Source organism: Anas acuta, chromosome 18 (assembly GCF_963932015.1).
Source record: "Anas acuta chromosome 18, bAnaAcu1.1, whole genome shotgun sequence".
Lineage (NCBI taxonomy): Eukaryota > Metazoa > Chordata > Aves > Anseriformes > Anatidae > Anas > Anas acuta.
In genome coordinates this window covers 10,173,688-10,201,615 of record NC_088996.1, presented here as the reverse complement: position 1 = coordinate 10,201,615, position 27,928 = coordinate 10,173,688, and the positions used below count along the sequence as shown (strand labels likewise).

The 27,928-nt window shown below is 38.1% G+C and overlaps 1 protein-coding gene across 4 annotated transcripts in view; it reads left to right on the top strand.

The window, feature by feature from the left end:
• PRKCA (protein kinase C alpha) overlaps positions 1-27,928 on the top strand; it is a 170,007-nt gene that overhangs the window by 64,186 nt on the left and 77,893 nt on the right. For all 4 annotated transcript variants that reach the window (XM_068655192.1, XM_068655191.1, XM_068655189.1 and 1 more), the window contains one exon: positions 9,565-9,647. Coding sequence is in view for 2 of the 4 variants with exons in the window: in XM_068655189.1 (XP_068511290.1) it covers positions 9,565-9,647 (83 nt within the window). In the remaining 2 variants the exon portion in view is untranslated. The remainder of the gene's footprint in view (positions 1-9,564; positions 9,648-27,928) is intronic.

Below are 27,928 nucleotides of genomic sequence, written 5' to 3'. Positions count from 1 at the left end.
TTAAATTACTTTGGCAATAGATTTCTGACTGTAATCGGTCTAGTGCAGAGTTTGTTGTTGATTTCCTGGGAGGTGGCTGTTACTTTGGGGTGTTTTCTGTGAGTGCTGAGAGAAGGAAAGTGACATTGAAGCTTCTATCAGATGACCCTTTGTAAGATGTGTTTAATTGGATAAGACTTGCAACAAATATTGACCATCTGTTGCATAACATCAAAAAAGTGGAGAGAAACAGTAACAGGAAGAATCTTAAATGAACAAAATAGCTTCACTTTCGTGATACAATACAGTGCAAAGCAGGATGGATGTGGTTAAGTTGTAAAACCCAAGCCTGAACCGGTTGTGAAAAGTGTCCAAACCCACCATCAGTTGGTTTTATTAGTAACTCTCGTGTCCAGAAGGTGATGAAGCTTTTTTTTAATTTGTATCCTTTGAAAATTTCAGCTGTATTTATTGAACCTTCCCCCCTTTTAAAATGGTTTATTGCTGTTCAAGTCATGCTTTGGGTAGGTTGAGAGGCAGAGAATAATTATTGCCATCAAAGTCTGCGTTCTCTTGGCATGGAGCTTGCAAGGCCTCGGGGCAGGAATGGCAAGGGGCTGCTGGCACTTTGACCATGAAATTGCAGTGGTCCGAAATCCTCGAGAAGAGGAGGTGAGAGCTTCATTCTTACAGGGTGTCATGAGCTGCTGTTGTGTGACACCTTCTCCCACCATACATCCCATTCCCTGCTTTGTACCCTCTGCATTTTGTAGTGCACCACTCTGAAGGCTGCTTTGTATGAAGGCAAATGAAATTAACAAATTATAGCCAATATAGAGTAAACTATAAGACCTGAATTTAAATAATGATTACAATCCAGCATCAAACTGGGAATGCCTACATATCTTCTAACTAACACTACTAAGTTTTGCAGTGCAAATCCAGTAATGCAATGAATACTGCCAGTTTTGTTATATCCAAATTATTTTTTTTGGCGACAGCAAGAGACTAAATAATCACAGAATTATCTAAGTTGGAAGAGACCTCAGTATCATCGAGTCCAACCTCTGACCTAACACTAACAAGTGTCTTGTGGGCACAAAATTAATATCTTTCAGTTTTAATGCAGTCATGTTAGCACAGAACAGGCCACAGAACTAATGAACTTTGCAAACAGGAATGAGCTGATTGTTGGAGTTAAGCTTGCTATCTAAATGTGCTTTAAACTCTTATGGAGATAATGACTAACATTAAACAATATAAGATTAATTTTTTGTGGCAAGATTTAAGAAGTTTTATAATTATCTTTTCGATTTAAACTTCCCCAAGCTGAAAGGAACTGGAAAGAGCAAGTGAAGTCACACTGATGAGAAGGGAGCCTGTCTGGGCTGGTATTCCTGTAGATCAAGGATCTTGATTATTTTCTTACTTGAATTTATGTAATTCTACGTCAAGCATAAACGTTAAATAGCATCGAAATGAACTGCTCTGCTTTTAAAAATAAATGGGCAAGGCATGAGTATTTAGCTTTAATGCTTCTGAAGCCCCATTGCACTGCTCTGGAATCATGATGGTGTGAAAGTTAATGTCAAAAGATGCTATAATCCTTTTAATAACTTTTATATATGCAAGTAAATGCAAAATTGGATGATTATGCTTGTTCTGTTAGTAATGGGAAATTAATTCTCTTAGCACGATCGTGTCTAAGCAAGCAGAATTTTTCAGAATTCTGAAAGAATTACAATTCTAAGCAGAATTACAGGCATCCTATTTCTATTAGTGTAGTAGTTGGGACATGGTTCTGTTCTTATTTTAAACAGCTTGTTCCATGTCATCTTGGCCTCACTTGTTCACATCCTAGAGAAAAAAAGAAAAAAGAAAAGCAACAACAAAAAATCTTTTGGCAATAATGGAATTAGCATGTGGATTGTGTTTACTGGCAAGTAAGGTTCATTAATTTTGTTAGTGTGTTGTGAGGTTTCTCAAACACAGCTGAAAACATAGACCTAAATTCAAAATACACTGAAATACTTCGCATGCAGCTCTTGGCATCCAGCTCTGGTGTTTCACTTGTGTTTGTGTCCATTACAAGCCATGCTAAAGGAAGGAACTGTTTTGGTTTACAACTACCCGTAGCTTGGTATCATTAATTTGTTAAGTTAAGTGTTGAGAAAAACAAGCTATAAAACTCATACTAAAATAATTCAAAATATTTCTCAAGCTCTAATGGTAAAAACCTTCCAGCTGTGTGAGGCTGACCTCTGTCTTTCCTCCGATTTCCACACTTCCAGCTGGGAACCGATTCAAACATGACCATGAAGCGTGGCACAGTCTGCAATAAATTGACCATGGGGGTGGCTGAGCATCAGGTGAAGAAACCACCTGCACCCCTTGGATGGTTGTCATCAGCATGTTTAGCATCTCATGGCTGAGCACGAAGGCTTTCAGGTAGAGTTCAGGGCATGGAAGTGATGCCCATGTCAGAGGAACGCCCATGCGATGCCTCTTGCTCCTGCTGAAGGTTTGCTTATGTAGGACCACGATCCTTGTATGTGAGCAGCACTGGCAGAGGCAGTTCGCGGGGATTTCCAAAGGCTATTTGCTTTCTGTTGGCTTCCTGCAAGGAGCCGTCCGGGATTCCAGCTGTATTACAGAATAAAACCCAACAGCTGCATTCTGGAGATCGGTTTCACATCGTATCCTGTCGGTTCAGACAGGCCTGTAATACGGACAGCCTGTGCTGCTCCCTGCTACTCACCCTCTTGGCCCTTTGTTTCTACACTTGGTACTATCCCAAGCTGAAGACAGCTGCTTTGTTTAAGACATCCCCTTTCTGAGGTTCAGCTCATTGCTGAACGAGTGAAAAACCCAAAGGACTAACGTTCAGTCTTCACAGGAAGCATTTGTGGTCTTTGTGTTGTGCTAGTTGTCTAATTGCGAGCGCCGTGCCCTGCCTTGCTGCTGTGCCTGTGCATCGCTCAAAGCAGGGTACAGCAGGCACCTGCAGCGTCGCTGGTGCTGGCCTGCAGCCTGGTGAGATCAGGTTTTTAAACTACAATGGATTCGAGCCTACAGAAGTGATATAAAAAGTCTGGTATTGTGGGTCATCTTTTTTGTCATTGCAAGTTCTTGAAATAGCTATTTCAGTTCTGGTTTTGATGGATGGCTCCTGGGTTATTATTCTTTTATAAAATGGGACACCTCAAAGGAACAAGATTAATAGCTTCATGAAATTTTAGCAAGGACTTTTCATAGAAATGGTGATCTCTGTCTTAGAAAAAAAAAAAGCACGTAGTTTAACAACTGGGTTGAAACAGTGTTGAATACTTTGTATTCTGTATTTGAAAAATTCTTTAATATCTTGAAACTCTTCTGTTTTGCAAGCATTGCAGCACAGTTTTCAGGAAAAAAAACAATATAAGGTACCTTATTTTCTTTGTAATTGAAGGTAGAAATGACAAATCTGGGAAATAAGCTATGTGAGATATTTTACTATATCCCAAATGTTTAAAAAATGTTCCATATGTAGCTGCAGGAAAATATTCATCACTTTATCCCCCGGCATTGCTGTAAATGAAAATATACATGCAGTCTCTCCCAGGCACGCAGCCTGTATTTGCGTACTGCTTGAGATCTTGCAAAGCCAGCTTACCGGCGACGTCTGTCTGTTTTGTACTTAGTGTAAAGGAGTTAATGACCTGAGTAGTTAAGACTGTCCAGGCAATCTGTATAATCCTTTCACACAAATAAGATAGCGTTGCAGTTAACCATTACTTTCTCTTAAATTTTGTAAACCTTTGTAGTAGAGGTTTTATTGCAGCCCCCCATTTATTAGCCTAATTGAACTTGACAAAATTGAAAAATTGTGGGGAATGAATGAAGTATTCTGTAAGTCAGACATATGAACCTTGAGGATATGCAAGCAATTATTGGCCAACAGACTCTTGGAGCTCACAATGAGGAATCAGCCCAAATTTATCAATATTGATTTCATGTAGGCTGTATACACAGACTTCAAGGTAGGTTTCTGATGCTACTTCGAGGACTGCAGAAATGGCAATGCAAATAAAGATGATCCATGAAGCAGACAATGTGTAGCACTCCAGGTTGGCACTGTAAGGTGCTCCGTGACCTCATGCTGCTACGAAAGAGTTTTAAGAAGCTTAGGGTCAGGCGATGGTGACGGGGGAAAGCACTGTTTTCCTTACAAACCTTGTTATCCTGGAACAGGCTGCATCTCACTGGGCTGTGGGCTGTTTTATTGAGAAAGGCATTGTAAATGCTAAGTGAAAAATTGCAGGTATCAGGTACTCTCTTGAGATAGCCCTCTCTTGTAGATGGGGTGAAACGCTGGCAGAAAAACTAGCTGATGTGTTATAAATTACACATGTTGGAAAAGTTAGGGTAATGCAATTTTTAAAATCCCCTGTGATTCACTATGTTAATAACATTCAGAGGAAGTACATCTGACTTGTGTGTTTGATATATAGTAACCAGCCTCATTTATATTAAATATAACCAAAATAATGGATTTTTTTTTTTTCAAGTCATGTTCATATCGTGTTCAGAACAAGAGAAAAAGGAGAGTTGCTAAATCATTCTTCTTTAAATGTTACACTTTGTGCTCTGGACATATTCTGTTCACGAGTTTACTCCATTCCTAGTAAATTTATTTAAAGAGCAGTATATATTAAAAATAATAATAAATGTAGTTAATACTTAAATGACATGTCTATTTTGAAGTAGTACCCTATTTCTATATAATGTAATTGTGATATTCATTCGTAGAATGCCATGTGACAAATTCATTCATTGCTTGGTGTTGCGCAGGAAGCACAAGAAAAAGTCAGCCCATAAAATGGGTCCCTTGGGGAAATTCTGTGGCCTCACTGAAAATGCAAAGCATGTAAAATAGCAACATAAAAATTATACAGTGCTCCAAGCTACTATAGAGGCCCTTAAAGTTCTCTAGTACGCTCAGAGACTAATGCAGAGAGTGATTTCATGCTTATTTTGGTTTTATTGTAACTCCTTAGTCCAATTTGGAATCAATTCTTGTTCTGTTAGACAATAAAAGAAAAACCCAACAACAAATATTGTATGCGCAGAGTAATTTTCCCACTGCTGCCAGTCGGACCTCTTCTGCCATTTCCTTTGGAAGAATCAATACTCAAAACCTAGAAACAAATTATGTGGGCAAGTATACGTATAGCTGTTGATGTCAGGCAAATAACTGTTGTAACAGTGGAGACAAAGCTTCAAGCTTTATGTGCTTAGATATAAAGTTAATATAAAATTTTTATGGTCCTTAGGATTTAAAAAAATATATATAATTTGAGTTGGGAGAATAATCTTGACCACTACAGAAATAACCCAAAGATCTCTTGAAAAAGCTCACTGATTTCTCTGTAGGCAATAACTGGCAGTTCAGTTAGACTCTCTTAGAACTGCTTGTTGTTTTTTTTTAATAAACTTGCATATAATTTTTTATGTGATCTCTATGTGCAGTTTAATTTGTTTTATTGAATATATCTGGGGTATAGTATGGAAATACTTCTATTGGGAAGGCTCATCTAGCCTGTTTTTTGTTCATATTTTGTTTTTTGTTTTCCCAAAAGTGGGAGTATAAAAATTTTTGTTTGTTTGTTTTTTAATATCTTTTTTTTTTTTTTTTAAGTAATTGCAATTTGTAAAATGTGCATTTCTGCCCTGCTAGTTTTTACCCCAGTTATCTGGAATGCTTGCGGTTGTAAAGCTCTTCAGATGCATGGCTCCACGTTGTAAAAGAGACTAGGGTTCAACAAGAGCTTTTTTCCTTTATAGATCATCTAATAGAGAAGATTGCTTCTGTTACTTGCTGCAGTAATATTTCATTTCTGTTTCATCAGTCTGTCATATATGAAAGCTACTAGTAACAGTGTTTTTTAGGGGGTAAGTCCCATAATGTATCATACTGATAACCTCCGCACATCAGATAATTTAGAAAGCAGCTTGAAATTTACAGCACTGCCTTGTAACTATAAGTTACTGCTGGATATATATATATATTTATATGTAATAACAAGACATTTTTCTCAGTGCTGTGAACTGACAGAATAAAGTTGGCTGGAATGAGTTGTCCTCCGTTAAGTATCATAAATCCCCAGACCGTGCGGTGCATCTTCTGGTTGTGCTTTGAGAAAGCACGGAGTGCTCCTGGCCATGCTCTCCCCTCTTTCCTGGCAGCCACTTGGCACCTCCTGCTCCCTGCAGCCGTGCTGGGGATGGAGGCAGGGGGCAGCCAGGAGGAACAGTGACCATGATCCCACAGCACAAAGCTGGGTTTGTTCTCCCCATGCTCCCAGCCACCCCTCCCTGGGCTGCTGTGAGAAGTATTTGTCTCCAGCAAGTCCAGAGCTGGAAAGGATGGAAGTTCGCACCCATGGTATGCATACCCCAGATCAACATCGCGCTGTCGAAACATGAAAATACTTCAGTAATTTTCTTTTTAATCTTAGCTGCCAGCCCGGAGTCGCTTTCCAGCAGCTATGCATGATGTGTGCCAGCTCTCTTCTGCTTATACTCTTGTTAAAATGTAAAGCAACAAATTTCCTGGCAGTCTCTGCAAAGTAGTATAATATAACTTTCATTAGGAGAAGGTGATGAGCATAATGTGACTTCTTAACAGCTGCAGTAAGTGATGTGAAGCTATTAACATCTTTTCAAAACAAGTAACAAGTGAAAGGTTACTTTTCATCTTTATTACTAAAAATGTCATGGTATTTTAAGCAGGTAATATTTTGTTTTCACTTATCCGATCTAAGTAAATTTTTATTATGAATTCTCTAGCTATGTGTTGCTTTGAAACTAAGAAAGCTTGAAAGATTCTGAAGTGTGCTTTAGTGGATGAATTTAAAAATGAAAATTTAGACAAATTTTATGTATGGAAATGACTGCTGCTAACAAGGGATTTTAGCTCACTTGTCCTTTAACAATTAGGTTTACGATTCACCAAGAATAGCCTATCCCACTGTTTATCTTTACATCAAATTATTTGGTTTTCACTTAAGTGTTCTTGAAAGGTGAAAGGTGAGACAGGAGTGATGCTTTGAAATTGCTTAATAAGTAACCGAGCTCTGTGGAGATGGGTAACCCACTGCGAGTACAAATGGGAAATGGAAGAGAAAGAATGAAGACCGTCAGTGTTGAGGTGCACAACCCAGTCAATTAGTAGGTGAGCAGAAAGTTTTAGGAAGTTGAGTATTCCATATTAGTAAGTGTGCTTGAAGTGTAGCTTGAACTCCAGAAGGACAGATGGGATATTGTTCATTTTGGCATCTGAATCGCAGTTTTCATTGTCGTGTGACTGGCATAGTTCTCGTGGAAGTTAGTGGCTACCGTTTGTAGTCATAGAATGAGGTGGTAGCAAGGAATGGCAGTGGTTCTCCGACATGTCGTGACACTTACTACATAGTGGTATTAAAAACAGGGTCAGCATTGCCTCTAGTTGAATGAATTCCTTCATATGCTGGAAAAGGTTATCAACCCAGAGGCAGGATCTGACTAGAGTATTTCATAAATATTACCCCAAATAGATGCCCAGGCACGCAGGCTTGTTCTAACCTATGCTGTAGCTGAAGGCAGAGCTGCACTAGCCAGCCTAGGATTTCAGTTTATCAGAAAGACATCAGCAGTGCAGCTCAGTTCTGCAACCTCACCAAAGATATTTTTCAGATCTTTTGCATAGTTTATCTTGTATTTCTGCAAATATGTGATCACAGCCCACAGAAGTGGTGATTTAACTTTTTTGTTTTCTGGAGGATGTAACAGGATTATTTTTCTTCATGTGATTTACTCCTGCAAACAGAAATCAGGCTATTGTCTTCAAGAGTGGAAAGTTTGGAACCGAAAATACAATTTGGAAGTGAAACGTGTTTCAGCTGCAAGTAATATTAATAGTAATTGCCACTTAGTGATCTTTCAGTTGGTAGAAACAAACCATCAAAATGATAATTGTAGGACTGATTGGGATTTAGACTGATTAACAAACTAGCCAACCAAGTGGGCAGCATGTGTTGGGCCAGAACTCTGCCTCTTGTGAAGTCAGCAGAGCTGAACTGGAATCAGTGGAGCACAGCCCATTTTACACCATTTGTCCGCAGAATAAACATATGCCATGTCAGAAATAGAAAGGCTGGAAAGAATTGCTGCATGGGCTGCTGCTGAGAAATAGTTGGAGAGGGATGTGAGGGGGATCAGGCTTCTTTACAGCCAGCTGCCTTAGGGGTGCAGATGAGGCCAGTATGGCATTGTGGTGGGATCGAGAGTTGGACGCTGTAGTGCCACTAAGATGCTCTTGATAACATATTTCCTAGCTCGCTTCATTGGGTAAAAGAATTTGATATTCATTATGAATGGGAAAGAAAACTGTTAAAGATTCCACATGAAATAAGCTAGTTTGAAAAAGTGCAAGAATTCAACTTGGTTTCCATTGAAGTTGAGGAAATTCAGTGCTATTTCGCTATTGCAAGTCAATTGAAATCTATTTGACTTTTTTAAAAGCTCTCCTTTAAAACTGTGTACTTTTATTTATTGGAAACACAGCCTAATATGTTCAGGGAATGTATAATACACAGTTTCTTTACAGACTACTTTGGAATTTTCGTTATAATCTTCTGAGTCACTGTAAAACTTCGCCTGATAGTACAGTGTTTACATCGAGCTGTTCACCGTCTTAAATCTTGATTATTCTATTTTGTTCACATGTGGACTGGTTGTGAAATACCAGAACTAAGCTTAGCACTAAGAAAGAACCTCTGTAAGTGTGAAAAGCTAAAATACCTGGCTTTTGAAGTATGCTCACTCAAGCAAATCATCCTGTTTATGTGGTTTTGAGGCACGTGTGTGACCTCCGTTGTGTGACAGCCTATAGCCTCCATCACATAATTAGATTAAGCTTTCCTTATATGAAAAAGTTTTTAGATCATTCTTAAATTCTAAATGGGAATTGTACTGTAATCAGAACCTAATTTTCGTTTCTCATTACCTCCTGCCATTCTGTGATACGAGAACACTTTGTTCTCCACAAGAGTCTTCACTCAGAGCTTTGGTTTGTCACAGAAGTAATTAACTGGTAAAGACATTGGATTTTCTTAGACATCTTCATCAAGGCATGCAGGTGAACAGATCCCACAGCCAAGGAAGGGTGTCCTTCCAGCTTAATGTACCTCATTTACAGCCCCTGCTCTTGCCTGAAGGCACACTGACAGCTTCCAGTTACAGGTGTGGGTTTGGATTCAGGAAATGCATCGTTCATCCCACACCAAACGTTAACGCTATGGGCTGTGTTAAATATTAGAAAATTACCATTGTAGAGTCTTTAGGTTTTTAAATGTGCCTGCTTATTTCCTCTAATTATATAGTTTACTTGATGTCTGTCTTTTTTGTGTGTCTATATTTAACATTACACTCTACTTTCTTTGAATGACTTACAGGTGAAATACTTGGCTATAAGTTTTATCTTATTTCCCATGTAACTGCATTTGTTTTAACAAAAGAAAATGAAACCTATGCAATCCTAACTGTTGTTTTCCCTTTTCTTCCTAGTTTGCTGTTTTGTGGTTCATAAGAGATGCCATGAGTTCGTCACTTTCTCATGTCCTGGAGCTGACAAGGGACCTGACACTGATGTAAGTACATTGGCATTTGATATGCTGCTCTTATGAATAGTTTTATGTTGCTGCACCTAACAGTGAGAACACATTGCAAACAATATCAGTAAGTTCTTTGTGGTAAATATTTATAATCCTAGTTATTTTTAAGTGCTCTGAATTGAATATTGAATATCTATGGACTTTAAACATTTATTTTTGGTTAGAAAATTAACTACAGATGAATGTGAGACCAAGATCAATATTCCTCAGAATGTGACAACCGTGAGGTGCTTACCCAAGCTTGAAGTCAGTGTTTTATTTTTGTTTGGTTTGCGTTGAATGCATTTGATGCTAACAATGCCCAGGAGAGGCTGCACATTTTTCTGAGCTTGTTTATGTATCTATCATATCTCAAGGTATAACCTCAAAGTTGACTCTGGTCCACGTCCTCACTGCACACAGGGATCTGTAGCTCCAGCTATGTGCCAGTGATTAGATCCAATCTAATCTTGAGCCAGCAGACATATCTCAGATAGGTTGTTTGAAACTTGAATTATCTTTGTGCCTGAGACAGTACACCGGTCAGGATATACCCCTCCTATCTTGCCCTGTCAATACTTGCATATACAAGGAGCATTTTCAGTCAACAATCAGTCTTTACATTCAACACAACTGCCTACATGGAGAGGCATATATACAATAATTTTGTGTCACCCTGCTGAAATAATAAACTAATTGTTTGTTCACATAAAAATAACATTTCTTTGGGATTTGTAAATTCCACTTTACAGTGAAGTAATTTAACATCTGCTTATGGGAACAATACATTCCAAGTGTTCTTTCTCTAAACGGCTCTGTTTTGTCTCTTATAACATATTCATGCTCTAGATTGTAGGCTATTATCTCCTCTGATGAAACACACCAGAAGACTTTTCTTACTAGGTTTTAATGAGCTTCTCATGAATTGTTTTAATATGCTAGACATGAGATCAATGAACAATATATGGGTAGAAGCTGTAAGAGGTTCTGGAAAATTAGAGATGTTAAAAACTTTTCTTATTTTTAAGCTCAAGTACAGGGAAATGTCCAAGAACTGGAAAGTATTTTTAAGACAGCTTGTTTTTTAAACACATTTCACATAATCTAAATTTAGGCACATAAGAAATGCTTAAGTTAAGAGCTGTGTGGCAGCAGACTGAAGTTGCTGGCAGAAACGCTGCAGTCCTTAACAGCCATTTCTTCTCTTCCTATCTTTCCCCTTCCCCGTCCCCACTTACTGGGAGTCCTGACCCCTCTCATTGATCTCCTCCTAACTGGTTTAACTTACTGCCCTCTGAAATCCTACTTGAAAACTTGAGGCTTGAGGAACTGAATTCAGAAGCAGAGAGCTGCAGCAACTTCATGGCAGCGTAACCCACAGGGGCATTGGGTATGGGTGGCAGCGGAGGGAGAGTTTCTCTGCTGTATCAAAAGGCAGATTAGATTTGTAAAGTTACATGACATGACTCCAGTCCTAGATCCTTTGTATGTTGTTCAGGTAGGTAAGCAAGAAGAAGTGAAGCACTAAAAACTGTTTATTTTGAGGAAATGAAAGATGCTGCTTGCTTAACGGTACTGCTATCTTAATGACAGGTCCACAAATGCACCATGAACTTTACAGTATGATGTCATGAAATAGATATGCTAAATTTAAGTAGTTGTAATCATGAAAATATTGAAATTATTACAATAGGACCTTTGTTTAGGAGTTCCAAATGCAGCTGCATTTTAAAGAAACTGTCTTTCTCAAGATATCACCTAGCTTCAATTGCTACTACTTTGGCAACAGCTTAAAATAGAAGAAGCTTCACAATATTCTGCATACCATTGCTAAAATCAACTTAATCAGATTAAAAATATAATTGTAACTGAAACCTTTCTTTTCACCTTTCCATCTCTTTCCATATTCTGTTCTGATCTATCACAAAATGTTCCATTATGGATCTGTATCTCCAGACATCTTTTTCTTCCTGTTCACTTTCGGCTCTTAGCCTCTCTCCTCATCTCAAATTTTCGTCATCTTTCATCAGCTGCTCCTGCTGCAGCCCTGGTTACATACCGCAGTTTAAGCCTCGTGATACCCCAAAAGTACATTTGCTCCAGCAGTGCAATTCAAAGCATCTGTGCCAAGGGCCTTGCAGCGTACGGGTGTAGTCACCAGAAGTGAAGGAGATCCAAAGATCAAGTCAGGGTGTAAGACTCAGCAAATCTGGCTCCAAGCACTGAGCAGTTACTGATTACCTGTAAAGAATGTGGATGGTGCCGAGGTTTATTAGGCATGGTGAAAGGGACCAGGGGATAGGAAATGCCACTGCAGCTGCAATGCACTCCTTGGGAGCTTTGAGGGTTATTCTGAGCTGTACACATAGCATCTCTTTCCCTTTAGTTTAGAGCACAGCTTCTTTGTAGGAAGTCACTTAACAGAGCCGAGGTCAATTTTTCTGACAGGAGTCAAAGGAAGAGACTTTAGCAGAATACCGTAGCGGTCAGAGCCCTTGCCTGGAAGATAAAGCAGGGTTTGTAGGCGTTCGTGCAGCCTCCCTGCCTGGCGCAGCCAGGGAGCCGGTCTGCAGCCTGGCTTCGGCTCATCATGTTTGTAGCAGGCAGGCTCTTGGTGCATTTTATTAGGCAGGTGCACTTTATTTAGCAGGCTGTGCTGCAGAAACAATTGTGAAGGCAGGAACAAGAAGCCGAGATTATTTTTCATGACCGTCCTTTTCTGAAAGCTCCTGAATTATTTAAACGTTGGAGGGATGTGTGGAAATTGGCTCTGTCTGAAAGGTGTAGCAATTAAAGCTGTCTTTTGGACTTTGGAAGTTGTGGATTTGAACTGCCCTGCGCTGCAGATGACTTTAGGCGTGGTCCAAGCACGCCTGCTCATTTGGGTGGCATTTGGGTGATTCTCCGACTTTATAACCCCATGTACACCTCCTGTATCAGGTGCCGGGCAGTGCCAGCACTGACGCTGCATGAGCTGGTTTTCCAGGACCTCTCACCTGGACTTTGGTAGGAGCCCTTCACATATCAGCTGCTGTTGGTACCAAACCCAGTAAAGGACAGCGTTATCAGTAAAAGCCAAAGCAGGCAATAGTGCCTACAGTATTAATGCTGACACGCCTTCAGCCCAGCAGTCTTAGCAGCCATCAAGCTGGATGAAATGCAGCATCACCAGTATCAGTGCCAAAATGTTAGTGCTAACGGGGGCCAGCACGTCAGCAACACACTCCTGTGCCTGTCCAGCTACTCCTCCTCTCAACACGGCTCATACCATTGCTGATTTGCTTTGGTCAGTCCTAAAAACGAAGCAGAACAAAACAAAACAAGATTTGTTTTAACGCTCAGGTGTGAAATAAGATGTTTAAAAACAAGCATTGTTGTTTGAAAATTTCAGCGGTGACACTTGTGGCTTGTTCTTCTGTATCTGCAGTGAACGGCTTGATTCTTGAATGGTTTTGATTTTTGTTAACCGTTTGTTTTTCCCTGGAGTTCGTAAATAAGAATGAACATTTGTGACACCATTTAAGTTTACCAAGAATCTCTTCCCTGTTTTAGAATCTGCTACGTGGCAGATTTTTAATAGTCTTTAATATTGCTGACTGTACTTCCTGATTTTATTTATTTATTTATTTTTGCTTTCGTGATTAAATATATAAACCAAATGCCTTATTTTAGTATTAGGGTTGCAAAATGATCATTTTCAATATTTACACAGAAGTGATATCTGAAAAACGCTTTTAAGATTAAAAGCAAACAGAAAATAAATGTTTTATTAAAACTGTGGTACATTAGTGGGTCCTATTAAACAAAGAGGATTGTAGAATGTTATACTTTAATTTACTGAAATGTTTGACTATTATGTCTGCCCTTTTACAGTTCAGTAACTTATTCCTATCCTAGTCAGTACAAGCTTAGTTCAGAAAAGTAATGTATTATAGAGCTTATCATAATATTTAGCAGATTTTTAAATATTTTAAAAGTCCTTTTCTAAATTGTTTTGTGCAAGTGCACCATTCATTTGAATATTCAAATTCTCCAGTGTCTTTGCCTTTCCATTAGTTGTAGGAGAGTGCAATATTGCCATTAATGTAAGAAAATTTCCAGGGCAGTGCAATACACAGGTTGCAGTTGTCTCTCTCTTGTCAAACATGTATAAAAAAAAAAAAAAAAAAGAGAGAGAGAGAGAGAGAGAGAGATAAACATATCCACCTGCATAAATATATCTTCCTTATGTTTTTCTCAGGTGAGGAAATTTCTGCTTTTTTTGCAATCAGACATATCCTTGGAAATGTGCTGTTTTCTATTTATTTATTTATTTATTTATTTATTTTTCCTGTAAGCTTTTTCAAGCAATAGACATTTATTATGAGAGATGGCAGTTTTTGTCTTACACAACACTGTGATGTTCGTAGCAAGAGCAGAGTGGAGCCAGCAGGTCGGAACCAAGGGACAGTGCGGGTCCGCTAACGAATAGCTTGGCATTCTCTGTGCTTGAGCCTTCCAGGGAGTATTGTTCTGCTTCAATAAAAGTTACAAGCTAGCACTCACTGCACTTTTCACATAAAGCAGGCAATCCTCACGAATATTTCATTGGAATAATTATCAGTCATATTTATTCTACTTGACAAGGAGACCCCAAAGTCTACCAGCCAGATAGATGCCTCGCAGCCAGTTAGCAAGGATTAGCATAAAAAAAAACATTTCCATGTACAGGTTTCCCACTCAAACAAAATTGCCTTTTACAGCCACAGGAGGCAGTACCTGAAGGTGCGTATTCCCAAATGTCCTGCGGAGGTCTGGGTATCTAGGACATGATGGCAAGGATTTATTTATAGATTTGTCTTGAGGCGAGATGGTATGGCATTTACACTACAGGCCTCGAGGGATGTGGAGGGTTCCTGAGTGGTGAAGTTTGTTAATTGTTTACAAAGATCCAAAGGGGTTGGAAAACCCTTAGCTTTTGTAAGTGGTGTTCTGACTTCCATGGAAGCTGAATGTGTATACAAGGGAGAGGGCTAAGCATATCTTTAATTTTATTTTTATTTTTTTGGAAGAGAGAATTGGATTACTTTAAATCATGTGCAAAGAGATTTCTGTCATGTAGTGAAGTTTTTGTCAAAGCTGTGAAGTTTTTTTGGCAGCAGCAATGCCCTGTGGAAAGGCGAGGCTCTACTGCCAGTGTCAGGAATTTCTCCAAATGTACTGGACAGTTGCAGTGAAGCTTGGTTTTAAATTCTGGATATTCAGAAAACAAAAAAAAGATTTTCAGACTATGCTATGCACAACCCTTTTCTTATTTCATAGCCTTTCTTACATGCCATACAGCTAAGGATTTGACAGTAAATTTTGACCATGCAGCTGTATAAAATCCTGTAATATGCTAAAAATAGTGGTGTACAAATATTGTCTCCTTGTGTAACATTTTTTCTGCAGTACTCTATAGCTGTAACAGAGAAAAAAAGTCATTATTATTACTTTCAACTTAAGCGCCTTAATAAAGGTGCATGCAAATAAGAGGGAAGCCTAAAATCCCCTCCTTTTTGTTTTACTCAGGTTAGCTGAAATGAGAGGTTAAAAGAGCTGGGTTTGTGCCAAAAGGAAAATATTATTGGTGAATAAAGTGGTCTTCTCTGTGGCAAGTGCTGAAGTGATGGTGCCTGGGGAGCAATATTTTGTTTCAGTTGGATCAACAAGAATTCAGACAATCAAAAAAAATTGTAAGTCTGCAATGTCTTAGCAAAATAACAATGCAGGAACTTATCACTATCTAATGTGTCCCTGTGGTTTGAATAGAAAATATTCATCTTTTCTTCATGACCATCTTTTAAGGTGATGCTACTGAGCACTATTTAACAGCTCCTGTATTTCAAGCCTGCTGCTGTTATACTCTACTCAAAGCATCATCTCCAATTCAGATCTTTTTTCTTTTATTTTTGGAAGCTTACTTAGTGTTCATAAAACTGTTCTAAATTGTTGATGAAATACTTTAATTTGAGTAAACTACTGTAAATATATGAGCAACCTCTAAAATTGACTGTGATAGTAACTAGCTTCACTAAGATGACTTTAAAGGACCACTAATTGAATTTCTTTCAAAAAAGATACTTTAAAATTGAGTGTTAAATCTTTTCTTTGTTTCTTAAAGAAATGTAGTAACCAGACTGTTTTCAAACTGAATTAGAATTAAAATAAAACCCCAGTACTTTAAAATACTGTCTGAATATATTAACTTTTTAAAACAATGAGTCTATAAAACAATATAGATTGTATGAGAGCTCACATATTGCAGTCTTTGTACCAGTACTATTCTCCTTTCAGACTTGGAATAATATAGGATTCAAAGGAGGTTTATAAGCTAAATAAATAAATAGAAATTAAAAAGTCAAAAAGGGGGGGGGGGGGGGTGGGAGAAGGGACACAAGTGACTATACTGTCAAGGGAGATTAAATCTGACTTTCCTACTCCGAATTGCAGTGAGTTCTTAATATTTAAGCACCTGGGAGAGAATGAAGTGATAAGATTATGCTTACGCAAAACGAACCAGCAAAGCCATCTCATCTCAGCCGGCAGAGTAACTGACCTCCGGGATGGTGAAGGTGACATAGATGGAAAAGATGTTAACGTGGATAAACCTCTTGATATTGAAATTATTTGGGAGTTTTATTCTCTTAAGCGCATTTGGCAAAAGAAATCATTCTAAATTTGAACAACTGAGGTTCCACGGGACTCTGCAGGAGCTGAATATGCGCACGAGTAGCTGGGATATTGCAATAACATCACTACACAATTCTCAGGAGGGTGGGCTGACAAGAACTCGGGAGGGCGATACTAAAAGTTCAGATTTTTTTCCACGTGTAATGGTGTGAGGTAATAAAATGGGGGTGGAGGATCAGTGTGAGCTGATGGTGAAGGCAGCAGTGCAGGAAGGAAGGAGCCAGGCCTCCTTGCAGGTGCTCCTCCAGGAGCCTCGAGGCCTCCTGGTGGGCCGCACGCAGCCCGCGTTTCACACCAGGGTGTTGGGAGTGTGGGGATGGCTGAGAAGTGAGAACGCCGATTTTCGGTGCTTTTTGTAGAGTTCTGCAGCCCTTCCAGAGGGGAATTTAGCAAAAAAGGGAAATGCTAAAGGTCTTTGAAGGTGTTTGGCTGCTTCCCCTGGCTGCTGGGATGTAAGAAGGATCATGCAGGCAGCTTGTGGAGGGGGCCTTGGCTGCTGAACAGTGATGGCTTTGGGGGCAATGAGGGGTAAATGCTGCAGCAGGTTGCTAAAAAAGTGAAGGCACCTTGTTTGGGGGCTTATGGTGCTTTTCCAAATGGTGCTATAGGTTTAATTTTGCACCCAGACACTGGGGAGAGGCAAGACGAGTCCTGTGAGTCTGTGTTATGCTTTTCATGCTCTAAGCCCTGTGGTCTTAGAATTAGAAGAAAAGCTGAAGCTCAGGTACTGGGGGAGCACCAGTGGAAAATGACCCAGCAGTGGGCTTGGGGTTGGCATTAAGCTTGGAGCAGTGCTCCTTGGCCGGGCAGTATTACCCCAGGCAGTTCGGGAGCTGCTGTTGTGATAGAAATCCTTCAGGAGCCACACCACTGTGTTAAGCAGGGCTAAATGGGTGCAGGTGGGCTGTCCTGAGCTGTGTAGTCATCTTACTGCTTTTCCTTTTCTGTTCAGTGCCAGGTGCTGAAATCTTCAATGATTTTTGTTATTCTTTTTTTTTTTTCCTTTGCTCATTTTTTTGTTTTGCTGGCTTTCTTTATATATCCAGACTGTTTATATGTTAGAAAGACAGTTTCAGAATATTTCCAAGTTTTTTTAAGAAATATTTCCAAGTTTCAGAGTGAAAGATGAAGTTGCTTTACCAGTCTTTGCTGGGAATTTAAAAAATAAAAACAAAACAAACAAACAAAAAAGTCATGGAAAACGAAGGCAGTAACAAAAAAACATAGTATTAAGACTTACTGTAGAACGTAGTTAAAAAAGGATTTTAATCAGAAAGCTTTGCAGCCGTTTTTCCAGGGATAATGAAACACGGCAGCAGGCTGCCTCTGATTTGCTTTTAACCATTTGGTTGTTTTTGCAATGAAATGCAACAATCATCTATGTTTCACATTGCGAGGGACTTGAACAACAAACAGGCATCACTGACAAATATTATAGCCAGCAAGAATTTTCTTCTTGCTAATCCAAGTTTTGGGCAATAGGCAATCTTATACTAGAAATATTTTCTTTTTAATTAAAATAAAAATCTGCTCACTTTATTACAAAAGATACACAAAGGCAGGCAAATCTGTCAAATAACAAAGTTTACTGCCTGCCAGAATATCAAAAACTCTTTCTTAAGGAGATGCTTTTATGAATTTTTTGATGTGATTCTTAAACAGCTCTGATGCAATAAAATTATTAATCTTGCACTGTATACCCTAAGGAAAGAAAATATAGAAATCTGTACATGTATAAGTTGAGATATCAACTTAGTGTGTATTAATCTCTGTATTAATCAGAATGAATTTGTCTACAGTAGACATTAGTAGATATTATAAAATATTTACAATGCAAACATAGCTTTTGTCAAAATATGATATTCTTTACTATATTCCTACTTCCTTTTCCCCAAAAGCTAGTCCTAGTTACTAAAATAAGATCACACTCAATGCAGTAAGTACTTTAAAAAAAAAAAAAAAAAAAAAGTAAAATACAAGAAGAATACTTTTATTATAAAACCAAATATTTTATTTCTTATGATTACTCTGACTTCTTAATCTCTGCAGAATATCCAAAGTAGCATATGGCAAAATAAAAGTTTCATGCTGCTGGGGTACATACTTGTTGTTTTGATCTCAAAACCATACAAACTAACTGAAGGGAAGATTTGCCTATCAAAACTCTTAATTATTTAATAATCATTTTTAATCAGCTATTTTGAAATGCAGATATTGGAGTATACTGACAGTGAATTGCACTTCAAACAGGATCACCCAAGTCAAGGATCCTTTTAATGACTGGGAGGGAAAATTAAAAAAAATAAATCTCCAAAACCAAATAAAAAGATGATGTGTGCATTGTGTGTACAGTCTGCACATACTCTGCTGGCACCTGCAGCTGGTTCATGTGCTTCCTTGAACCCCACTCCTTGTGCTCCACCAAGGTATATTCTATGATCTATGATCTATAAGGTAGTTCTTGGATTGACTTTCTCAAAGGAGCTCTTGAAAAGAGCCATGCAGATCCTCTCCTTCCCCTTTTTATGGGACATGTGAGACGGGTGACTGCCTACACCTCATGGCAACTCTGAAGCCACACTTACCTGGATCTTCCATCGCATCTTCAGTGGTTTGGTTCACAGGGCTGGCACCTGCGACATGGGGCAGGTGCAGTTCAGCTGTTCTTTGTTATAGCCTGAGTTTGGACAATTCACAGCTTTGGAAGCTTTGGATTTATAAAGAATATCTTTTTTATTTTTCTCCAGCCAAATCAATTCAATTGCCGAAAATTGTATCATTAAAGAACTTGAGTTTACATTTTTCTTGATTTTTGCTGTGCAGTATAGAGTATAGCACAGATGATCCTTGAAAGAGTTAATAACTGAAGAGAAAGTACTGCTGAGAGATAGAAAATTTATATAAATGATGAATCTAAAAATATCAGTGATTTTCATAAGAAGTTAGCATTTGAGAACAATTATTAGGCAGTGATATTATAGAAGGAGAGCTCTCAGCAAAGTTATTCCCAGTAGTAAAAAGAAATCTTGTTGATAGGGTTGCAGTTTTAATGGCAGTAAGTACAACTGATTAAGTGATCTGCTGGGTGCTCATTTACAGTCAAAACTTTTTTGAATCCCCAAAACTGAAGTTTTTCCAACAGCCCTTATTTTCCCTGCACAATTGTTAGAGGGTATTTAGTTGTGCAATTTAAGTAGAATTTAATTATTTCCATGTCATCTTACAAGGAAACCCTTTCCAAAAGTTTGCTGTGTCAATCTTTAAGCTGTATGTAAATATTAATGATGTGATATTAGGGTGTAGAGGGGGGAAAAAGCGTCAGGCTTACCGATAATGTTTTGTTACGTGAGATATCATGTGTAAAATATAATATAACCATTTCTATCAGGTTCCACCCCCACAATCACATGTTTAAAAATAAAACCTGATTATGGCATACTGAACTTATTAGCTGGGAGGAACGTACGCAGGCACAGACCACTGAGAAAATTTTGCAGAATGCCAAACGCTTTTAGCACTGTCTGTTTTTTGAGGTGGCAGTTCTTGCACCAAAATTAGATGAAATCTTAATTTGGAATAAAATGAGTGGGCTAATTTTGAAAAGCACTGTAGATCCCATATGCTACAAATAATTCTGGGATGTGTCACCAGGGAGCATACCTATCTTTGTAAATTGTTGGTGGCTGTTTCCTTGGGGTGCTGGGAGAAATTTGCCAACGCTCACTGAGATAAACTGGTGTAGGCTCTGTCTCTTAATTTAAATCACAATTCCGGGAAGCTGCCTGTGGGGCTGGGGGAACAAGAAGCACTTGTGCTTTGTAGGAGGCAGCGGGATACTTTTATCATCGTGCTTTGATCACGGGCTAGAGGGAAAAGAGAGAGGGGAGGTTGGGTCAGACCTTTACCAGCAAGAGAGCCACCACCACCCTCCTGTTTGCTGAGCTCTGTTTTTTCTGTCTGGTCCTGGTAAAGCTTTTGGGTAGCTTTGCATAAACAAGCTCGGTTTTATGCTTGGGCTTGCTTTTGTTATTTGTTCATTTCCTCTTCCTCTTAGCTGTCCATCACTGGGGTAACATCCAGGTAGTTCGTAGATTTTCTTTAGGCTTTGGAAAAGATCAGATTGTCTTGAAATAGCCAGTGATATCGGAGCATGAATTATATAACATCACTGTCAGAAAATAATTATTTGTTTTTATAATTGGTCAGATTTTTGTGACATGCTGATGAAAGTTTATGCACACAGATTTTAAACCAACAGCATATTATCTGCAGTGAAGAGCAAAATACTGCTGCTTCCATTGAAATACCGTTGTGCCAATCATGATTCCTTTCATAATTTGATTTCAGCTATTCCCTTGCAGATAAACAGGAGTGTGACCCATGTGATTAATGAAACTTAATCCTTAAAATACCAGCGATCATAAGCTGAGCTCATAAAGTAAAAGCAGAAGCATACCATAAATTCTGCTAATGAGAACTTAATAGATATAAGAGTCTGAGATTGATTTATTTGTTTTTCTTTTTGTCCCCACGAGGAGGGTACCTGCTGAACTAAGGCGTGAAAGAAATTTCTCTGTGTTGGGAAAACCGTTGTAATCTGTAACAGAGCTACCTTCAGGTCTGTTTCTACGGCAACAGGAGCATCAGACCAGCAAAGAATGGACCAGAAAGGAGATAAAAGCCTCTATAAAAATAGTTACAAAGAGCATATGCATAGATTTGGCTACTTTTGTTTCCTCTTTAAAAAAAAAAAAAAAAAAAAAAGAAATCTGGTTATTCTGGTAGCTATTTAGGTTGGACCCTATTGGTATTGAACGACTAGCAGAATAATATCAAATGATTAGCTTCAAGGACAATGATTAAGAAGAGTTTATAAAAAAACAAACAAACAACAAAACAAAAACAACACTGAAGGCTGAGCTTACTGGAAGTGATACAATTTTTAAAGCAGTTTTTATCTAACATCTTAAAAAGCCATTTTCTGAATCTTAGGGTTTTCTCTTTTTTATTTTTTATTTATTGGAAAAGTTATTCTGAGATGGATTATATATATTTAGTTTGCAAATAACCCTTCTTCCTTTCTTACTAGTTGCTTTATTATCAATGATTTCTTTTGGGTGTCTAATTGTGAAGTATGCAAATTGTAAGTTACTTATTGCTAGTCCATGTGGTCAGTATTATTCTTCTCTGTGTCCCTGTGTTGTCAGAGAATGGGTAAGACCAATGTGAAGAAAAAAAAAAAAAAAGAATTTAAAAACTCTTTTCTCCATCTCTTACACTTATCACTAACACTAATTAAAAACACATAGAAAAAGCACAATTACATCAGAACTTGACATTAATACTGTGATACTTCTTGAAAATGAAATCTTCTGATCTCTTTTTAGCAAAACCTATTTTTATAATGTTTTTCTTATTCCAAAGAAAAAAATCTGGTTAAAAAGAATGTGATGCATATTTATCTGCTTTAATTTCATTGTTGAATTTAAAAATATTTTTTCAGAAAGAAAGAAACCTTTTGAAAATATTCTAGCTTTTGTCCTTCAGATATTCCTAATGCATGGTTCTACAGGTGCTTTGCAATGCATTAATGTTTAGAAGTCTGACTTTCGAAGCTTTGAAAGCAAGCAAAAAAGTCTAAGTATTATACATAAATAACAGCAAAAGACTGTTGCTATTTTACTTTAAAAAGTTAGCATATCACTTTATAGAAGTGTGGCACAACTTTCTTTATAGTTTTTACTTCTGATCTTTGTAAAGTATATAAAAATATGCACTGTCACATTTCAAATGTGCATTACTGATACAGTGATTTGGAAAACAGGGAGACGATATAGTTGCACAGTCTTGATTACTTGAAATGAAGAGCACTGTGTAAATCGTGATAATTTTGTTGAATAGGAATTCAAATAAGCATAGGTGAATGATTACTTTTAGTGTGTTTGTATAGGTAGTAGCTTATAAAAATTCATATACACCTTGTCCAGAAATAAGGCTAAAAAGCAGCCTTCCTGCAGAGCTGAGGTTAGAGGGAGCTGGGAACAGTCAGGTATCAGAATGTATATAAAACCTGTGCTAGGAAGGCAGTTTGTATATATATGTTATTTTTATGAAGAATATTCTTTCTTTCATTGCCACAGATTTTTCTTCAGTAATTTTCTAGGTTTTTTTTCTAGAATAACTTGAAATCTAGAATTATCCCAAATGGTTTTCTTCCTGAGAAAACAATTTGAAATTAACTAAAGGTAATTTGAGCCCCTCAGTCCTTGCACACAACAGGCAGAAGACCTGGATATCTCTTATAAATAGCTTTATGAAATCCTTCCTTAGTTCAAATCCACTTTTATTTTTCAAGGTCTATATTAGTACCTACAGATTGACCTACTTACAAATAAATGAGTCATGTTGTATTGTTAAATCTGGGAACCTAAAATCCCATTCCTCACCACACATTTACGGCATTGCTTTCTGAACATACTAAAAAGCTTTTTACTTCACTTAACTAAAATAAGAATTTTAACGAGCAGAGACTTCATACGGTCGTCCTCAAAGTTTATTCATTTTGTCCTGTTGACTTTGTTCTGCAGAATGAAATTCATTTCTCAATCTCGAGATTAAATTAAGTCAACACTAATGTATAATTTTCACTACTTCTTCATTAAGATAGAACACTTCTACACATATGAGTGGTAGGTAATATAAAAGAGGAAATAAGAATTAACCAAGGGAAGGTGGAAGCTGTCAATATGGAAGGTCTGAACTCAAGGAAGTGCTGAGGGTGAAGGAACAGGTGCCAATGGCAAATTGACAGCCCTAGCTCAGTTCTGGCCTCCAAGGGAAAGTGCTTTAGGAGAGGAAGCAGGAAAATAAAAAAGGGCTGTGGAAAATAAAGGAGAAATTAAAGCAGTCCTGTAACTTTTAGGAGATATGTTCAGTCCCTCAGAGTTTTAACATCTGTCACTTGTGTCCTCGTGTGCCAAGAGCATGATTGGGACCATTCATGAAAACCAAAAGAGCTGTGCAATCAACAGACTTTGTTCAATATTCCTGCATAAGGGGGATTTGCAATAAATAACATGAAAGACTGCAGTCAAACACAAATGGCTTTATTTTTAATGTGCCTAATTTAGAAACATGCCACACAGAGGTAAAATTAAGCAAAATAGAAAAACACTTTTTTTTTTTTTTCTGGAAGTGCATTATGCAACGAGTGGGGTAGAAAATGTTCTATTCTACCATTCCAGACTAATCCTTTGCTCTTATGTGAGAAGGTGCAGCTGTTTACTGATCTTACAAGCTCAAATCAAATCAAAGTGTTTCCCAGTGCTTTGTATTTTGTAACAATAAAGCCTTCAGGTCAAACAAGGAGACCGCTGCTGCACCCAGACGGATGCTGGAAGGCCTCAGGCCTACCTCAGGGAGGTACATCGTATACCTAAATTAAGTCGGAGGTACGTTGTATACCTAAATTAAGTCACTTCAGTGACATAATAGGCCAAAAAAGACTACTAAAATAAAAGTTTATTTTCAAGTAGTCCTAAAATGGATGAAGTGCCGTTTTATTTGTTTCTCATTAGCTGTCATTGCACAGCACTTTTTTTTAATCTCTCTGCTCCTGTCAGAGTACAGTCCATTCACTCAGGTTCATTACTGCTTGTTTTGCCAATATTGTTGGGATACGCTCCAAGAATTTGGGTTATTAGTCATTGCAGTAAGCAACCAATGCATCTTAATCAATACGGGCTTCCAAAAATTAAACATTTCCTGAAGTTGTGGTTCAAAATGATCGCATTTAAAAATAAAGTACCTCCTTAATACACAGATTATCTTTTTTTCTCTTCTCAAAAATGGAACCTTTAACATGACAATGCTTTTTGAATGAAGACCATTTGGTAAAATTTGCCCTACTGTAAAGAGGATATGCAATTCCTCATGGACACACATTTGACATATATGCACAGATATTGTGCAATCTATATGCCCCTTAATATTTGCGTTCACCATCAGAGTCAGCAGGAGCTGCAAGTAGGCACTCAGAGCTTTTGGAAGTGGGGTTTATAAATCACAAACACCAAATGTGGGAACGTGCGTATTATACCTGGTTTAAAATATTTCACTAAGACACATGCTGTTTGCACTGGCTTTTGTTCATGCCGTTGCATGCCTATTTGTGCATAAACATTGTCGCTACATATCATTAAGTATTTATAGCACCTATGTATTTGAAAAGCATTATATTTACACTGATATGGGGTAGAAAAAACTCAGTACTGCAAGTTAGTATGGCACAGCATACCAGTTTTGAAGAAACCACTTTTTAAGGGAAAATTCTATAAACAAATGAAAGCTTCTCTGAATTGAACAGGCTAACAGTTGTTTTGTAAAATGTACTGGATGCAAAATACTGCTTCAGAAACCTTGATGGTAAAGACAAATTTAGAAAAAGGTCACAGAAACAGTGGGTTTCTAGGCATTTCTAACATTAACACAGAATTTGCATTTATGTCAGTGGGAGTCTTTTCAGTGCCTAATGAACTGCGCTTGATTTATGAACTTGATATTGAAGCCGTTTCTTTAACACAAAAAATAAAGAGTAAGTAAGATTATAACTGTAATGAAAACTAAAGCGTCACAAATCTACTGTGTTACATCTATAAAATTGAGAGTGCTTAGGAAGACGTTGATTGTGTAGGAGTGCTCAGTGCATCTTCCGGCAGGCAGAAAGAGGTTCGGCGCTGGTGGCAGTGGAATGAGCACACCCTGCTGCTGTGCTAATAATGCTGAGTGATACCTGTGAAATTGGATTAAAAAAATATAGTTTTAGTTGGAAAGGGAATGTGAAATGTTGTACTCCTGCTGTCCTGTTGTAGAAGACTCAAAGAACCACAGCCTGGAGAAACATTGCCTGCAGAGGATATGCCAGCATGCTGTGGTGCTGAGCTGTGCCAGTGCTGAAGTTGTGTTGAGCTAAATGTGCACATGAGCACCAAACACTTCACCTTAAAAAAGCATTACACAGTCACTCCCATCATTTTTTTATAAGCTTTGCATTTTTTATATAACTTCTTTCTGATTAAAGAGAGGTGGAGGTATCGATAAGTCCAATGACAGGAAACCATAGGTTACAAAAATTTAATAGAATTTCAGAAAAGGAGATAGGAAAAAGTGTTTCAACTTGATTTCTCTGATGTCCAAATCCTTGTACAAAATCATGCAGTTATAGCTAGTTTTTTAAAAAAATTGTTTAAGTCTGTTAATGTTATTCTAACTTCAAAGATAAAAACTTAAAAGTGATGTCTGTCAATAAAGGGAGAAAACTAATAGGTAATAATCAAAATAAATGGAATTAGGGCCTTGCTAATGACATTCCATAATTAGATCTTCTTAATGGATGGGTAGAATAATCTATTTAATTGCAACTATAGTTTGTGGTAGAGTACTATGCCTTATTGTATTATGTCTCTATAAAGAAAGAAGCAGCATTACTTTTGGACTAACTACATTTTTCTCAAAATGCTTTCATTTCTAAATTTACTAGATATTTAGCCACCTCTTTGTGAAGTGTTTCCTTACTGTTTCCTCATGTCACCAATGCTTTGATGGAAAGGGATGTTTCACCAACCTTCTGAATTATGCAGCGTGGTTTTTTGGCCTGACGTATTTTCAAGTTTACACTGCTATCTAATGATTTATCCTTGACTGGCGTTCCATATGTTGAGATGTTCTTTATCTGTGGCCTAATTAAATGAAAGCATATACTGTCTCTGATTCAATTAAGATGAATTGGACAGACTGGCCTCCTTAATGCTCTTCAAAGCACATTATTAGGCTGTACAGTCCCTTCAAGATGACTTGTCAGAGAATGAATCACAGAACAACAAAATGTTTTGGATTTGAAGGACCCTTACAGCCCCCCCAGTGCCTCCCCCTGCTGTGTGGAGGTACTCCTGCACCAGTCCCGGTTGCCCAAAGCCCCCTCCAGGGATGGGGCACCCACAGCTTCTGCTGCAACTTTTCTGATGAGAAACAATAGCACTGAAGTATTTCAGTAGAATATATTACATCTGTGCTTTGGTAGCTTCCTAAATTGTAGCCCTATTTAAGAGATTTTGGGGCATCTCTCATGGACTAGATAGCACAAGAAAATCAGCAGATGCTGATTTTCCCATGCCCATGCACTGCTGGTAGGTTTTTAAGTTACATCCTGCCTCTGCTGGCATGGGCAGTCACGTGCAGTAAGGTGAGCTCTGCTTTTTGATTCTGTTTACTTAACTGGACATCGATTAGTTATATTTTCCTTAAGTTCACTGCAGTGCTTGTTTGCTCTCTTTGATTAATTAATTATGCTTCTAACACAGCAATTTAGCCTTTTATTTCTCTCTTGAGCCCTTACTCTCCTCTCACATTGAAGGTCTGACCAGGAGCTCATCTTTAATGTAAAATCACCATTTTTCCCTTCTCAACACATACATGCAGATGGTGTTTCAGTTCTTGCTGGAAGTTGTCTCTGCAGAAGATGTTGCCAAAGTGTCTTCGTTAACTAGCTGGCAGAAGTTTTGAGCTATTGGCCACCTTTCCTTCAGATGATCACAAATTATACCCTGCTATTTTTTTTATTATTACTTTCAGTGACCGTTGGAGTTCCTTTGTAGCCTTCCTTTGATGAGTGGGGACAGATGAACACAGCAGTGTGCTACGGGTCTTGTCAGCCAGAATGAATTTGTTGAGGTTCTGCTGATAGCTTGTGCAGGAGAGGGAGGTAAAAAGAAGGAAATAGGAAAAGACAGTTACATACACACCATGTTTTAATTCTCTGGATTAATTTATTGTGAACAACTGTCCAACAGACTTGAAACATTGTTTGTCTTGAAGCAAAACAGTCCTTTAGCAGCATGGTTCGATGTAGGGCACCTTGTGAACTGCGCTTCCTCGCTTTGCTGGGTTTTCCTTTGGGATGTTTCACTGTCCTGACCTTGCATAAACCTGCTGCAGCCAGAAAATCCTCTGCGATTACATCCTGAGATGCTGTGACTGTACAATAGTATTCCCCAATTTCCTTTAAAAGATATTTAATGATATTTTAAAGGCAATTGGATTATTCTGCAGAAAAGAAGAACATTTATTTGTTTGTGATATAGAACAGAGAAGGCACATAGTAATTTTTGCTGGCTGTTTGGGTGATTCAGTGAAGACTGATGGAGTATCTGTAAGTACTTCAAATTGAAGTTTGAGATTTAGCTACAAAATTCATCATCTTGCAGTAAAGAGGAGAATTTAATTTCATTGTCAATACGTAAGATGAAAATTTACTAAAGCTAGATGTTACTTTGAGTAAATTGAATTTGAATTCATTAAGAACCTAGAAACAATCAGCAAGTCAGTAATGAAACAGCAGCAAATGCAAAAGCAGGCATTTAATATTAGCACAGGTCTTGGTGAGCTTGCTGCAAGCTTCTTACTGCTGCCTTCTTATTCCCCAATTCCTAGCCTGATTTTGTAAGCAAGCTGCGTGTGACTTGTCAGGACATTTAGCCCATCCTGCAGCTTGATCTCTGTGACTTAAATAA